We start from the raw sequence: 16,440 nt of genomic DNA, 5'->3' as shown, positions 1-16,440 counted from the left end.
TGCGCCAGGTGCTCATTCGTTTTTCGGTTCCAGGATTTGTTGATGATCATTTGTCTTTTAAAATGTTACAATTATCTTACTGAGTATTTTCCCTTTTATAATGATTAAAACATACACGTACGCACACTCGCTCATATATGAACGCAGGCTAGGCTAACACACGCACACACGTGCGAGCACGCACACACACACATACACAGACCGGCGCATGCACAATCGCACACACACACATGCGCACACGCGCACACACACGCAAACACACAGTTGTTTCACTCTATCTTATGATGGAATACTATCTTACCCAAATGTTTTTCATTTTACATAATGACTGATATGTGCGTGGTGATGAGGGAAGGGTGTGAGAATTTTCTGTTTTGGTTGAAGCAGACAATAAAGTATTTTGAATTGAAATTGAATTGAATACGCCATGACCTCGTTTTTCTTGTTCGTAATTAAAAGCAAAGAAATACACATTCTGGACAGAACACATACACTACATTATTGACGTGCTTACTGCAGTATGAATATTCTAAAGTGGACACTGAATTAACTAGGATGAACAGAAAAATAATTTTGAATCGACCGTTTCACTGCCTCGTCTACGGGCACTGGTCAGTGCAGATCTTGACAAAACATGTTGCACAGTCTGACGTCTCCTTTACCGCCGAATTAAAAGAATTTATAAATAATCATCGACGTGTTTACTGCATATTAATGTTTTAAAGTGGATACTGAATAAACTAGAATGAACAGAAAAAAGAAATTGAATGGAAGGTGTCCATGTTTCTTAGTGAGTGGAACGACAAAGCTTGTCGAACACGAATCTCTGTAGATCTACAAAAACAGACATATATTGCAGTGTTTTTGAGGGGATGGGGAACGTCTCCTTTAACTCGGACTTGAAAGAAATTTTTTGAATGCCCAAGATGTACCAAAATAACATATGATTTAAACTGCGTTAGGACTTCGATTGCTGTTGTCAATTCATTCCGCTGAAACGAACAAACTATTCATTCCGCTAAAAGAACATGTTCTAGTGATAATTTTTGAACGTCAACATTGAACCCGCGTTATCGCAGTGGGTAAAACCAGTCGTTCTTGATTCTAACATCCGTGGTTCGAATCTGCTTGGAAGCCTGTTTTTTTCCCTTTTTTGCGAATAAAGACGAATAGAGAACCCATTTCAAGGAATTTATTTTTTCTTCTTTAAATGTGTGCACTTTTCCCCCTTGATTTTCGATCACTGGTGATCGATGGAGAAATTTCGGAAATGATCTTACATAAAAACACCTGTTTGTTAATAAAAACAATTATTCACTAAAATGAACTTAAACAGTTCCATTCATGATGAAAGGAAAGGAGAAGGTCGCCACATACTTTTGCTTCCGACGCCATCTTGAATTTTGACATTTGACCCAGCATGTGCTCGCCAAATTTTCCTGCAATATAACTTCAAACGACTTTTTTTCCCCCGAAAACTAAACCTTCGAAAGCTCCGATGAAGATACCCAGGAGCTACAGGATGCCATGTCTGACAGTGATACAGACGAAGACCCTATCTCCCTTCGTCGATTCCAGAACATAGCGGACGACGCCATGCGTGAGTATTTCGTTTTCATCATTCGATCTCAGTTAACTAAAAATATCACCGTTGTGATACACAAATGATGAAAACTGGTCACAGGAAATTATTTGTTGGCTTATTTTTGATTTGTCTCATTGATCATTTGACCGTCAATAAGATACCCGTGTACCTAAGAGGTTTATTATTATAAAGGGGATGGTGCAAAAGAATTATTGATGATTTACTGAATTAAAGGATGGAAAATATCCATGCGCAGGCCAGAGGCATATAGCAGGCCAGTCACAAAAGGGGTTTTTCTATTGTTTTATTTACAATAGTTATAAGAAGATAAAAAGAAGAGAATAAAGAAGACAGTGCCTGAAAAGACATGAACAAGAACATGTCAGGAATGCAAATGGATAGAAAGCACATGTATACATATTACGTGGGAAGACAACCACTCAGTTTGGCATAAGCAGCAACATAACAGAAATAATGCACATGTGTGAAGACCAAACACTTACAGCAAATGACATATCTAAAACATTTAAATAGTGTAGTTAAAGTGATTGAAGCTATGCTGATTTAGTGAAAGTACACTGATAGAATAGATTTAAATAAAGTTCGTACTGTGTCAAAGTGACTCAAATGAATCAGTTATCAATGTAGCACTATACTGGAGTAAGCCGTATAGGAGAGGGCATGATTGCTAAATTACAATTACCAGACTGTGATACATATCAGAAGGCTTTAACCAATAACTGATTTTAACCCAACACTATCATGTAATCACCAAAACAAAATACTACACACATCTTAGACTACTGAGCACACTGTAACTGTGAAGTTATAAGTACAACTGATATTAGCATGTAAAATAATACACGAATAATAAACAATATAATAGATTCAGTGGCTTTGATATTAAATACTGGCAAACTGAAAGACCAGATAGTGAGCGCTCAATACAAAGATTGGAAGAACCATCATGGCTTAACCATTAAGTGGTGAATGAACCAACACAAGTTATCCAGTTTTGTGCCGAACATTAACAGTTAAGTACAGCTTATAAGTAACCAAACCTCATCAGTGACAGCAAATGAGAAAGAACACGTCATTCACTAGATCACTAGAACACTCTCCAACAACCAATCAGTGTCCAGGGACGTCACTGACTGTGACGTTGAAAGAACGAAATGGAATACTGCTACAAGCATATGACAACATGGCGATTATTTAGGTCAGTCATAGCCGAGCTGTGACTACATGTCAAGGTAATAACTGAACCAAGTAAACCAAACTAAGGCAATATCAACATACTCATATGAACACAAGTACTGTGTCAAAGAATACAATTTACAAATCATCAACACATTTTACACACAGTACTTACAGCAATATGGCAATGACTCTGGCCGTTGCAGCAACACACACTCTGTGTACGACACAACAAGAAAGAGAGAGAGAGCAAGCTCTAGCCAGTAACTGGCCAGGTGAAAATTGACCAGTCATCACCTGCTGTGGCGATTTATGCAAGTTAAGCGAACTTCAATGACGCCCACATGTGCTGTGAAGCAAATCGGGCCTATAGCTAAATATTTGAGTAATCTGTGTTTGTTACAAGGTGTTCAGTGATAGATTTCTAAATGATTCCTGAACTGATTTTCGTCAGATTGGTCGTAAAAGAAACAGCTCAACACCTACTTTCTAATGAGTATAAAATGAGGTGTTGATTATTTAAGATGAATTTATAATCTTAATTAAAGTCAGTTTTACTGAGCTTTTCGCTGAAAATTACAAACTGCATTAAATCAGTTTAACGTAGGCAAACACAGATGGTATAGATTTAAAGATGGAATTGCAACAATTCTGCCTGTATATAATACTTGTAGTTTACTGATCCGACAAAGAGATATTTGATTAAGTTAGTTGCGAAAAAGGCGTCTGCTATACAGCTTGTGTGAAGCAGTATCTGAAGCCAGCTGAGCGCTTGGCTAGGCTACAAAGATATAAACATGTAATTCTGCTTCGACACATCACATGCTGGATCTAGCAGACTGACCCAGTTTCTGCTTGCAGAAGAGCAAGTGCTTCGCTATGGGAATTCAAGACAAACTGAGCAATTGTACAAACTGTATTGATGCTGCGCTGGTTATTATCATGTGTGTCCTTGATGTATGTATTTTTCACATGACAGTTTGTGTGTGTGTGTGTGTGTGTGTGTGTGTGTGTGTGTGTGTGTGTGTGTGTGTGCTTTTTTCCCCTTGCATACAAGGTTGTGTATGAAAGTGTGTCACGTTTGTGTGTGTGTGTGTGTGTGTGTGTGTGTGTGCATTATTTTTGGTGCACATTTCTATCAATTGGAAAAATGTGATTTTCGCATTTTGTTTCAGGAATGCAGGTTTCAACATGGAGGATCCAGGATCACAAAACCCTGTCTTCCCCTTCGAACCAGGAGTCAAAAATCAATGTTAGACAGCCACAACTAGTCAGACGATGAAAATATGGATAGGGTGGACAAAAGTGATCAGTTAATCACGAATATTTAATGCTTTTATTTCAAGATTTCAGGAGGTGTGGGGGGGGGGGGGGGACCCAGGCATTCCAGAATTACAGAGACATAATAGATGTGATCAGTTAGACTTTACTGAAGAAGTGATTAGAGAGCTTGTAAGCCTGGGTGAATATGAAAAAGTTCCAGAAGCATCAAATTAAAAATATATTCACAAAACGTTCCATTTCCCTGTTAGAGAGAGAGAGAGAGAGAGATTTGTAAATAAAAATGTTATGCAGAGTTAAAGAAAGAATTTTAAAAAATGATTAAAAAAACAAACAAACAAACCAAAAATGTGATGTGTGTTACCTATAGAAACCACCTGTGCTTTGTGGATGGCAGAAGCTGCCTTCTGAGTTTTCATGTAGGTAAGATCATGCATGTACATGTGTGGGACACAAATACAATGATGATAAGGTAGGGGCAGGGTCTGTTTTTCTTTGTGTTTTTTGTTGTTGTTGTTTTGCTTCTTTTTTTGGGGGGGCGGGGGGGGGGGGGTATGGGAGTGGGGGGTTCAACAAGTAAGTGATGACATTTGAAACAAGTATGTTCAGTGTGTTATTACCAATAGTGTTATGACAGGGATAAGCCAGAATGGAAGAGTGATGACTTTTAAAGATATATGCATGGGTTTGTTTATCTCATACATTTCTTTCATAGTTTCTTCCTCGGATGTTTTCTGTTCATTCTTTATATACCTTTTTTTAATTTTAATTTTATAAAATGGATGTGTAAAAACAAACTGGTTTCTTTTTGACATTCTCCTAATAACCCATATGTATCCAAAGAACCAAATCAACTGTTTCCATTGTTAAAACAAGTAAATCGTTCAGGTGGGAGTAGTCGGTCTATTTTCAGCAACAATATCAACATGTATTGTTTAAAGAAAGAAACTGACTGTAGGTTGTGAATAATATATATTGAATCCATGGGATGCTACATTAATGTTAACCGTCTAAACTGTTGTGTGTTTTCTGCAAAACAAGAAGTCTGTTGTGGTGTACATGACTTATGTGATTTGTAGTAACCAATCAGGAAATATAGTTATGATTTTATTCACAGTACTGAACATATAGTTTTTGACACAGCATTGTGAATTTTGTTTCAGATAAAAGAAAAATCATTGCTTTTTCAATAAAAGTTAAAATTGTGAACTTGAAATCAATATCTTGGATTTTTTGTTCAGTGAGAATGTGAAAAATGTTGAAAATGCTCAAATTTTCTATTTTTAAGCAACAGAAGTCAAAGGTAATAAAAATGACAATGTTCCACAAGCATTTGAATATATGTCATATTTTGAAAGTTTGTTTTATTCTGATGACATTGATGTATAAGACATCAAGTGTGGTCGATGAATGCGTATTTTACAAGCATTTTAAAACTGCTGCATAGTTGTTGCTAAAAAAAAAAAGTGTGAAAAACTCCAAAACTGTTGAGTAAAGTGTGTATCACAAGTGAGTCTTGAAGGCCTCGCCTTTCTTGTCTATTTTCATTTTTAGGAGGGTGTGTGGGAGGCGGGGAGGGGGGGTGCAGGGTGTTACTTCATTTCATTGGCTTAGCCTTGAATCTGTTCTGAATAGATTTCCTCATCACCTTTGTACAGCCCATGTATTCTTTTGCTTGAATGGATAGAAATCGGTTATCTGCCGATTATGTGCGGATTATTTCATGGCAGCTGTTTCAAAAGCAAGAAAGTTCCGCAGAGTGTGTAGCTTACGAAGAATTCGGGACTGTCCGCTTTCAAATCGTAGGCGCATATGACAACAGCTGCATTGCTTCAAACTGAAATTCTCCAAGCTATAATTCCTACGGATGAGTTAATATATACATGGAAATCCAATGTGATATCGTGACTGTGTGCCAAAATTGAGCTTGATCTGTTAGAAAAGCCAACGTTTATTGCAGTCGAGTGAACAGACATAGAGACGTACGTACGCATCCAGTGCAATATTCCCGCTTTGTACTGAGGTATGTAATGAAGCCTCGGTTTAGCCGTCATTTCCTGGTTTCTCTTCTGGACGTGGTAGTTTCTGTGGCAGGAGATTATAGGCTGATATTGGAATCTGCAGTTGTGAGTTGACGGTGTTTGTCATACAGACATGTGTGAATGACGGAATCGGCATGACGTCTACAGTTTATATGTGAATAATGCTAAACAACACCACCAACAACAAGTACCAAAAAAACCCAAAAAAACTGTTAAACTTTTCGTTAAATATTTGTAAATCCTATAAAAATAAAAACATCCAAGAAATCTTTGGAAAGGGAGGAAGAATTAGTTCACAACAAAAAGCTGTCACAGTTCATTCTTCAATCCACGCTTCAGCCTGCAACTCTGGCGCAGGTTAATCTTCCGACGTCACCCCTACAACAATCACGGGTCTCACAAGATGCCTATGTACCCTGATGAAGCCCTGGTGGTGGTAACAGGAGGACTGAACCCACATCTGCTGCACTCGGAAATCCCTTGCCGACTGATGAACTGTTACAACCCCAGCACCAACACGTGGACACTGATGGGGAAGCTGCCTGAAGCCCGTCACCATCATGGCTGTGTCATGCTGGATGGCTACCTCTACGTCATCGGTGAGGAAGGAAGTGTGAGTGGGGTGGGAATGCTGCAGAGGACATAGTTGTTCTGTGGAGTCTTTTGTTTTCTTTAATTTTGTATCAGCATTTTCAGAAATTAGATCTCAATCGCTTCTGTTCTCTCTCAAACACTAAGACATCCTTTTCTGTGCCAGATGCTAGTTCACAGCCGTTCTTAGTCTTTTCTTTCATGTCAGTCTCATTTCTTACTTCTTTTTTTTTTTTTGCATTCTCTTTTGTTTCTCCTCGTTCTTTCAGCATCCCCCTGTCTGTCTCTGTTCCAAATACCTTTCTCAACTTTAAAACAATTGAACCTTAAAAAATGATGAATTAATTTCATAATCAAAAAGCTATTCATGTTTGTATGTGTCGTTGAGTGTTTATGTGTGCGTGTGCGTTCGGTGCATGTATTCATGCACAAGTGTCACTGTCTGAGTGAGTAAATGCATGCTCTCTCTTTCTCTGTCTCTCTTGTCAAGGTGGGTCCCTAGTGGATGAAAACGACCTGTTCAACATGAGTTTGGCCACCAGTACCTGCTACCGTTATGACTTTGGGGGCAACTTCTGGACTGCCGTCGGTCCAATGCGCCTTGCCCGGATGTACCATGCCGTGACTGTGCTGGAGGGCATCATCTACGCCATGGGCGGGGAGACCTCCAAGGAGACTGCAGTGGACCCGGAAGATTGGTGATGATAATATATTGTTGAACGCTGATCGTATAATACAACCTTGCCATGTGGTAATCCAAGGTGTAGTAGCCACAGCAACCGCAAGAATACGGTATTGTATTGTGCAATGATGGTAACCACTATCATCAGCACAAATTCCAACAGCAACAATAACCCCGACAACAACCAGCAGCAACAACAACCACGACAACCTCAAAATTGATAATGATAGTGAGAAGGATGATAAATACGAATCGCAACTATATCGCATCTTATAAATCAAAAGGAGGGTCACTTTTGTGAGGGTCACTGTGATGAGTAGGGCTACGCCTGACAGGCAGCATCGTCCTAGTTCTCATTTCTTTTGTCAATTGTGTTGGAATGTGATTGTGCGTTGATGTATAGTTGTGTATGTGCTTTACGATGGAGTGGAGTATGATTCTGCTAACGGAACTTCAAGTTATTTGCACGTTTTCTGTGCAACCTGGCAAGTATTCTTGCTTGTCTGAGCACGCCATTTCTTCACCATCCCTTTTCGCACGCGCAGCCCGCTCCGCGTGTTCCTGAAGCTGACCTCTACCACAGGCCCTCGCTTAATGTTCTTTCTCTCCGTGTGTCTTACTCACGGGACCAGCCCCTGTCCGTGCCTCCTGCAGCACTTGACCCTTCTGTCATCGACGCCATCAGAGGTGTGGGTATAGGTTGTCACCTCCCCCGTGTTCGCACTCATCGTGCAGGACGTCGCAAACAGAGGAAGATAGCTGTTGTGTATGGTACTGGACGTGTAACTTCTACTGACCATACTGTTAAATGTATCAGCTTTAAAAACCTTATTTGTGTGCCTCTGCCCTGCTTTCCCTCCCACCGCTCAGCTCGAATTTCTCAAAGTCTGTTCAATGCCAAGTCTGTTGGTCCTCGCCTCAAACGCTCAGCTGTCAACGAACATCTGCTTTCGATCAGCCTCGACGTCCTCTGCATCACAGAAACTTGGCTTCGCAGTACTGGGGATGAAGCTAGGTGTCGAGATCTCGCTCCCCCTGACTACTACACTACCACCTCCTTCCCTCGTGTCACAACAACTTGCGGGGGAGGAATCGCCTTTGTTGTGTCAGACTGCTCCCACATACCACGTATTACCACCACCTTCCCCTTCAACCATACCTCCTTTGAACTGGCCCAGCTTTCACTGTCGCTGTCACCTCAGTGGTTTTTGTCTTTACCGTCCGCCACCAAAAAAACAAAAAACAACAAACAAAAAAAACCTTTCTGATACTATGTTCATGGAACAGTTTCCGAACTTCTTGGAATACGCTTACAGTTTACCAAGCTCTCTACTTATTGTCGGTGACTTTATTTTCATTTTGATTAACCCACACAGTTTTATACCTCTAAATAACTTGAAATTGTTAGTTTGTTCAATCTTAGCCAGTCTGTAACTGAGGCTGCACACAATCGTGGTCACATCATCGATTGGGTGTTACATAGAGATGAGGACTGCCTCCCTAAGTCTACAGCTGTCGATCACACCCTGTCCTCTGACCATTACAGTGTGACATGTCATCTGAATCTCACCAAACCTTCCACGCCCCGCCACGGTGTGTACAGGGAGGTGCGTACACTGACCTCAATTGACTTAGACACATTTAAAGCTGACCTGCTGACTGATATCCCTTTTGAGCCGACTGTTAACCAGCTGTCCACTGTCCAGCGCACTGTACTCGACAGGCACGCCCCGTCGACTAGGCGCCTGATCTCCAATCGTCAGTCCCCCGTCGCCTTAGTTCAATACCGTGGGACCAGAGCTGTTGGAGGCCAAGCGCGAGAGACGGAGAGCAGAGTTTGACCGTCAGTAGGGACATTTTTCAGACAGCCAGGAATAGTGTAACAAACATTGTTGACATGGCAAAGTCAAAGTTCTACTCTTCTAAAATCCTTGCATACACCACAGCCAAGCAGCTGTTCAACGCTACGAACAATCTACTAGGTGAAATGAAAAACACTCCTCCCCGTACAATATTTTCCATGCAGGAACTCCCTCCAAAATTTTTCTGTCTTCTTCACCTGCAAAATATGCATCCGTGAGAAGCTTGACTCTGTTGTGTCTCCTCCTTCACCCGTTAAAGAACGCGTGTACAGTGTCCTGCTTTACATTGTTTCCAACCGGTTACTGAAGATTTTGTGAAGAGAGTGTGTCTGAGCGCTTGTCCGAAATCCTGTAAGCTTGACCCTGCCCCGTCTTCTTTCTTGGTTGAATGTATTGATGTTCTACTGCCACATATTGCTGATGTCATCAATTCTTCCTTACTGTCTGGTTGTTTCCCTGAAAGCTTCAAATCCGCTGTTGTACGTCCACTCATCAAGAAACCATCTTTGGATCATAACTGTTTGAAAAATTATCAACCTGTCTCAAATCTGTCATTTTTATCAAAATTGCTAGAAAAGATCTGTCATTTTTATCAAAGTTGCTAGAAAAGATTGTATTGTCTCAGCTCTTAGCTCATCTGGAACAAAACAGTTTACTTAATTCTCACCAGTCAGCTTATAGACGTGGTCATAGCTGCAAAACGGCCTTTCTTAGAATAGTGAATGATTTGCTTTCTGGGTTTGATGAGGATAAGATATCTGTTCTTGCTCTGTTGGACTTATCAGCAGCTTTTGACACTATCGACCACTCTATCCTCTTGAACAGACTAAAACTTCCTTTGGTATTCGTGACACTGCACTAGTATGGATCACGTCTTACCTGTCAGATCGCACACAGAAAGTGTGTGTAAATGGTAGATACTCTAGTGTATCTGCTTTAAAATATGGTGTCCCACAGGGGTCCGTCCTAGATCCTGTTCTTATCGTGCTGTATGCAGCTCCTGTGTCAGATGTCATCAGCCATCATGCGATGTCGCATGAGAGCTTTGCTGATGATACTCAGCTTTATCAGTCGGCTTCCATAGCTGAATTTGATGCACTGGTGACTCAAACACAGGAGAGCATTGCTGGCCTAAAGAACTGGATGACTCTCAATAAGCTGCAACTAAATGACGATAAGACTGAGTTTATGATAGCCTGTCCAACGAAATTTCGTCAACGGCCTTCCTTTCGTGACTCTGTTCTGATCAATAGCACACCTGTTTCACTTTCTCCTGTTCGCAGTCTTGGTGTAATCCTGGACCAGTCTCTTTCCTTCCAACAGCACATTTCGAATATCTGTGAAGTTGCCTTTTGGAACTGTGTAGAACCTGTTCTATCTGCCACTATCTCTCAACCGATGCAACCAAGACTCTTGTATGCGCTCTGGTTCTCTCAAGATTGGATTACTGCAATTCTCTTTTGGCCGGCCTTCCTAAATATGTCAGACTGACTCCAGCGAATTCAGAATAACGCTGCCAGACTCATTTGCAGAGCTTCTAAATTTGACCATGTTTCTCCTCTCCTTCAGTATCTCCACTGGTTGCCTGTTTCTGATCGAATAGAGTATAAGCTATCCACTCTGACCTTTTCTGCAGTCAACGAATCTGGCCCCAAGTAGCTTTCTGAACTCTTCCATATATATACTCCGTCTCGCCAGCTCTGTTCTTCCTCTGATACTTGACTTCTCAGGATATCTCACGTCAGAAGTAAGACCTATGGACACAGATCGTTTTCTTTTCAATTGGCAAAGACGTGGAACAAGCTCCCTGATAACCTCCGTCATTCTGATTCCATTGCATCTTTTAAGTCTCCTCTCAAAACTCACCTTTCCCCTCAGCAATAAGTTCAGTTATGGCAGGTCCACTTCCTTTGCGTTAGCTGTGCTCGACTATATGTATATACATATGTATGTGTACATACCTACATGCATATATATGAATGTGTGTATGTGTGTGTGTGTGCGTGCGTGCGCACACACACATCTGTTAATGTATGTTTGTGCGTGCCTATGTGTGCGTATGTGTTGAGGGTAGCTGTTAGGTATATATGTTTATTATTATTACTTCCAATATAGAAAGGAAACCTGTGGAAATGATTTTTTTTAACTTCATGGAGGATTTGGGGGGTCTGCTTCCACCAACAGGCTGCTTCTATTTAATGGAAGAGGAGCACTAGAAAGGCTGCTTCTTTGCAATAGAGGAGTACCAGAACTTAGTAGGGCTGCCTCCATATGATGAAGAAGGTGTTCAAATAGGGCTGCTTCCATAGAATGGAAGAAAATTCCATTATATATGAAGGAGGAAAGGTAACAAAAGATGTAAAACTGTCACACTGGAAGGGACTAAAAAAGTATGTGTTGGTTTTATTTTTCTTTCCTGTGACACAAAACTGGGGTGCTACAAAGTCTGCTTCCGCAGTGCATGAATAAGAAATAACAACAACAAAACAGCACAGATAGGCTCTATCTGATAAAAAATATAAATTTATGGGTATGGTAAATTCTTTAAGTGTGTGCGCCTTGTCTCCTCTGTCACTCTGTCAGTATGTCTATCTGCAAGTTTCTGTTTCTTTCTCTGTCTCTCCTCTTTGAACTGTGAGACTGATACAAATAAGCAGTCAGTCGATTGAATAAACCGATCATATTAACCTTTGACTCAAACTGCCCCGTGGATCCAGTTTTCTGGACTCCTGTGAGTACTACAACCCTGACACTGACGAGTGGGGGCCCATCGCCAACATGCGGGACAGCATCATTGGAGCGGCCATTATCGGGTTCCGGGGCATGGTCTGGCTCATCGGGGGCTTTGTGGAACGCAGAAGGAGCCGAGTACTCCTGGCCACCGTGGAATGCTATGACCCCAGGACAAACAGGTGGGGTCTGGAGCAACACTGTTCTCTTTTCTGGCCTGCTGCCTGTCTTCTCTGTACAGTGCCCATGAGGGGCTGGGTCCCATTCCCGCTGTCACCCTTTCTCCAAGGTTGGACTGGAAAAATCAAACTGAGCGTCTACTTTCGGGTGAGACGATAAACCGAGGTGCCGTGTGGAGCACGCACTTGTTGCACTGAAAAAAGAACCAACGGTAGGAAAAGGGTTATCTCTGGCAAAATTTTGTGGTAGAAATCCAATCTGACAGGTACACAAATACACACACACACACACACACACATATATATATATATATGCATGTATGCATGCACTCAATGCCTGACTAAGCGCATTGGGTGCTGTTGGGTTTGTCCGAAAGCAGTGACGCCTCCTTGAGAAACTGAAACTTTTCTGTACCTTCTTACTGGCCTGACTCTCCAGGTGTTCCAGCCCACACCCTCACACACCTAGTAACTCGGTCCCAGTGCTCAGAATATTCAATGTCACTTTGCTACAAGCTGAGGAGAACTTGCACTTCGCCGAGTCACACATTGACAGTGTTTGGTGGTGCCTGTTCAGATTCAATGTACATAGGAAACCACTCAGTAACCCCACTGTTGATAATAATAATAGTGCAGTCACAGAATCAGACTGAGTGTATATCATTTTCAAATAAAACTGTCACCAAACCCTCAATGATAATTATTACTATTGTTATGATAAAAACATTTTGTTTCTTTATAATCTCCAATACGATAAAACAATTTTGGCGTAAAACAACAATGCACAAGAATCGTAGTCATTCAATATGAACACATAAAAGACATAAAATGCTTAAATACTCACTTGAAGTAAACCACACAAACAATAATCAGTCATGCACATGCAATAACCACAGAAGATAGACTTAAAATATTATACTATAATCAAACATAAACGTATAATAAGCTATTCAACAGCATATCAATTTTTCAAACACAGTACACACATGCATTTTGTGAACGAAATCATGTTGATTTGTGATTCGTGTCATTAATTATAGATGTTAATTTGCGGAATTGATTGTGGAATGAAACTGCATTTTCAACACAGAAGCGTTTGCCAGAATGGAAAGGTTGAGGATGAATTGTAAGAGTGTGGCTGCTGTCGCTTGAAACATGCGTGGCTTTTCTCGTACTCCATATGACTCAAGCTGCTCTGTCTTGCACACATGACCTTGCTGCATTATTTCACAATCAAATTCAACATATTTTTATTCTTTACACTTCGACAACCATACCAGCAGATAAAAGAGAAAGTAAGTAAGAAGTATGAAATAAAGCATCTAAAGAATCCTTGAAGAATCCTTTAGAATTGACTTTGAAGTTTCTGCAAACAGTAGATTCTGGACTAGCTATACCACTTTTTTTTTTCTTTTTTTTTGTAAGAGGAAAGGGTTGCTGACCTACACATAAAACCTGTTGCTCTGTTTAGGCATTGAGAGCTTTCCAAATGATGCAGGGATGAAAGAGATATGACAATGAAGATGTTGATCTTAATTATGACGCCGACAATGATTGCCACAGCTGGGTCAGCATGAACCCCTTGCCGGCCCCGCTGTGTCACGCCACGGTGGCTGAAGTGATGAACACGCTGTTCGTGGTGGGCGGGGCCATGAGCCAACAACCAGACATGCCCCTGATCAGCGTGGGTGATGTCCTGCAGTACCTAGAGGTAGAGGATGTCTGGGTCACCTTCAGTTCCCTCACCATCCCCCGTCATGACGTCAACTGCTGTGCTATCGGTACGTTCCTTGCTTGCTATGTGAAAGGAGGGTCACAGTCCATACAGATCACAGGTTGCTGATGTACTGGTACCTGGTTGCTCAGTCATTTTGTAACAGGGGAGATATACATTCAAAGGCTGTTGTGTTTCTTAGGCTGGCGGTTTGGAAAGGAAAATCTGGCAATCCAGAAATAGAGATGAACAACCCAGTGGCTTTCCAGCACTGATGTGGCCTCTGCTGTCAGCTTGACTTGACCACAATCCAGTGGATGTCTGGATCTTCCCCCCCCCCGCACCCCCCAAAGTTTCCAAAACTGGGAGTGAGGAAGAAGGTACTTTTTCACTCTCTAGCCGGGGCAAGCCATGTAGGGGCACAATCCATTGTCCTAAGCAATACCTTTGTCTGTCTGCCAACACCATCAGGCTGTAGTTCTTCAGTACCATCTATCCATACGATTTTAAATGACACCCCTCCATCACCCTGCTTTGGTGTGTGTGTGTCTGTTGTGTGTGCTTGTGAGTGTGTTAAAACAGATAATTTGTCTGACTTGGGATAAATGTTTACATTCTTTCCTATTTTATTAAAACTGACAAATCACTGACAATCCATTGAATGGGTCAGGCACATCCTAGTGACCAAACAGAAACCACTACCGTCATTCCATGTTGTTTGTGTTGCAGGCTCTCCCCTGTAAAGGCTGTTGACCCTGGCTGGGATCTGTGTTGTGTTGCAGACTCTCATCTGTTCATCCTGGGTGGGGTCTCTTCTAGGCTGGCTGAGGTCCTGGAGGACATGGAGTGTATCGACATATCCACAGGAGAATGGCAGGCCGACCTGGAGCCCCTCACCAGCCCTGCCATGGGCCTGGCCTGTGTTGCTGTCACCCCGGATTCCTTTGATAAGTGACAAGGAAACATGGACTTGGGGTGGGGAGGTGTAGGGACAGAGTCATCCCTGAAGCCTTTGAGTATAGGCAAGGATACATGGACTTGGGGTGGGGGGTGGTGTAGGAATAGAGTCATCCCTGAAGCATTTGAGTGGAGGCAAGGATCCATGGACCTGGGGTGGGTGGTGGTGTAGGAATAGAGTCATCCCTGAAGCATTTGAGTGGAGGCAAGGATCCATGGACCTGGGGTGGGGGGGGGTGTAGGAATAGAGTCATCCCTAAAGCCTTTGGACAGCAGGGAAACATGGACTTCAGGGAGAAAGGAATAGAGTTATCCCTGAATCCTTTGAGTAGAGGCAAGTAAACACAGACTTCAGGGAAAGACAGAGTCATTCCTGAAGCCTTTGAGCAGAGGCAAGGAAACATGAACGGGTAGAAGGGGGTGGGAGGGCAGGGGGAAGGGTGTGGTGGTGGGGGGCAGGGGGGTCATGGGGTGGGGGGAGGGATAGAGTCAACCCTGAAGCCTTTGAGTAGTGACAAGGAAACATGGACATTTGGGGGGAAAGGGCTAGAGATGGTGGGGACTATTGCATGGAAGATAATATGGGTCTAAACTTCTACTGTAGCATGTGCTAAAATAAAGAATAGGGGTGTGAGGGGGGTTAAATGAGAAAGATATGAGTAAAAACAGAACAAAGGAAATTTGATAGACAGGCAAATAAAGACACTGAAAAGCTAAATCCTTGGCAAAATGACACAGACAGATTTTTTTTTTCTTTTCTGAAAACTGTATTTTAAAAAATTGCAACAAAGGTGACTGAAGACTGGGATTCAGGTGAATGTAAATAAAAAAAATTAAAAAAAGGATTAGAGAGTGAGAGGACAAGCAGACAGAAAACTACAAATAATGTTTGCAGCCACCTACAGCAAATCAAGTGCTTTCATGTGTGAAATTATATCAGCATTACTCATTAATGACTGTAACAGAAATTAACAGTTTCTATATTTGACTTTCTTGTGCTCACAGTGCTTTCTGCATGATTGCATATAAACAGTTTGATCCATGGAGGCATTTCAGACAGCATCAACAAATGTGAATAAAACAAGAAGATCATTATTAGAGTCTTGATTGCCTTCAGTGATTTTCTATGGATACAAGACTACAAGACAAGACAATGCATGTTTACTTCAGGAAACCCAGAAGGGGCACATAAAAATGTTACATATTTCATGTAACAAATACAAATATAAACAGCATTTGGTATAATACTGTAAACATGCAAAGTATGTTGACTTACATTGCTGTGTTCAAAGATTCATACATGTTACATTCATTTGATATGACAAATTTACAAAGATCCTTTTAAGCAGAAGCCAACAGTTTGGAAATCCTCCTTGTTCAAACTAATATGTTTAAAAGATAAAAGGTTTACATCAAATCACTGGGGACAGGACAGGATATAGCCAGGGTAGAACAACTAAAGTACATAGTAGAGGGAGCAAAGAATGAGCTGTGGTAAATGCACTTTCAACATAGTTAATGGAGCTCAGAAGACTGATCAGAGCAAGGTCAGATAGGAACTCATTTTTCACTAAAATCTGGAGAAAACCTCCATGCTTGTTTAAATGCCATGTCTCTGGA

At 41.5% G+C, this 16,440-nt stretch overlaps 1 protein-coding gene across 1 annotated transcript in view; it reads left to right on the top strand.

Annotated features, from left to right (window-relative positions):
- Nucleotides 1-15,211, top strand: part of LOC143284956 (uncharacterized) — a 35,930-nt gene extending 20,719 nt beyond the window's left edge. Inside the window, exons 9-13 of the mRNA XM_076592118.1 lie at nt 6,463-6,704; nt 7,187-7,394; nt 11,958-12,152; nt 13,713-13,930; nt 14,646-15,211. Coding sequence (XP_076448233.1) covers nt 6,463-6,704; nt 7,187-7,394; nt 11,958-12,152; nt 13,713-13,930; nt 14,646-14,818 — 1,036 coding nt within the window. The 3' untranslated portion in view covers nt 14,819-15,211. The remainder of the gene's footprint in view (nt 1-6,462; nt 6,705-7,186; nt 7,395-11,957; nt 12,153-13,712; nt 13,931-14,645) is intronic.
- The last annotated feature ends 1,229 nt before the right edge of the window (nt 15,212-16,440 follow it).

This window comes from Babylonia areolata, chromosome 8, assembly GCF_041734735.1.
Source record: "Babylonia areolata isolate BAREFJ2019XMU chromosome 8, ASM4173473v1, whole genome shotgun sequence".
NCBI classification, from domain to species: domain Eukaryota; kingdom Metazoa; phylum Mollusca; class Gastropoda; order Neogastropoda; family Buccinidae; genus Babylonia; species Babylonia areolata.
This window is presented reverse-complemented; position numbering and strand designations above follow the sequence as displayed.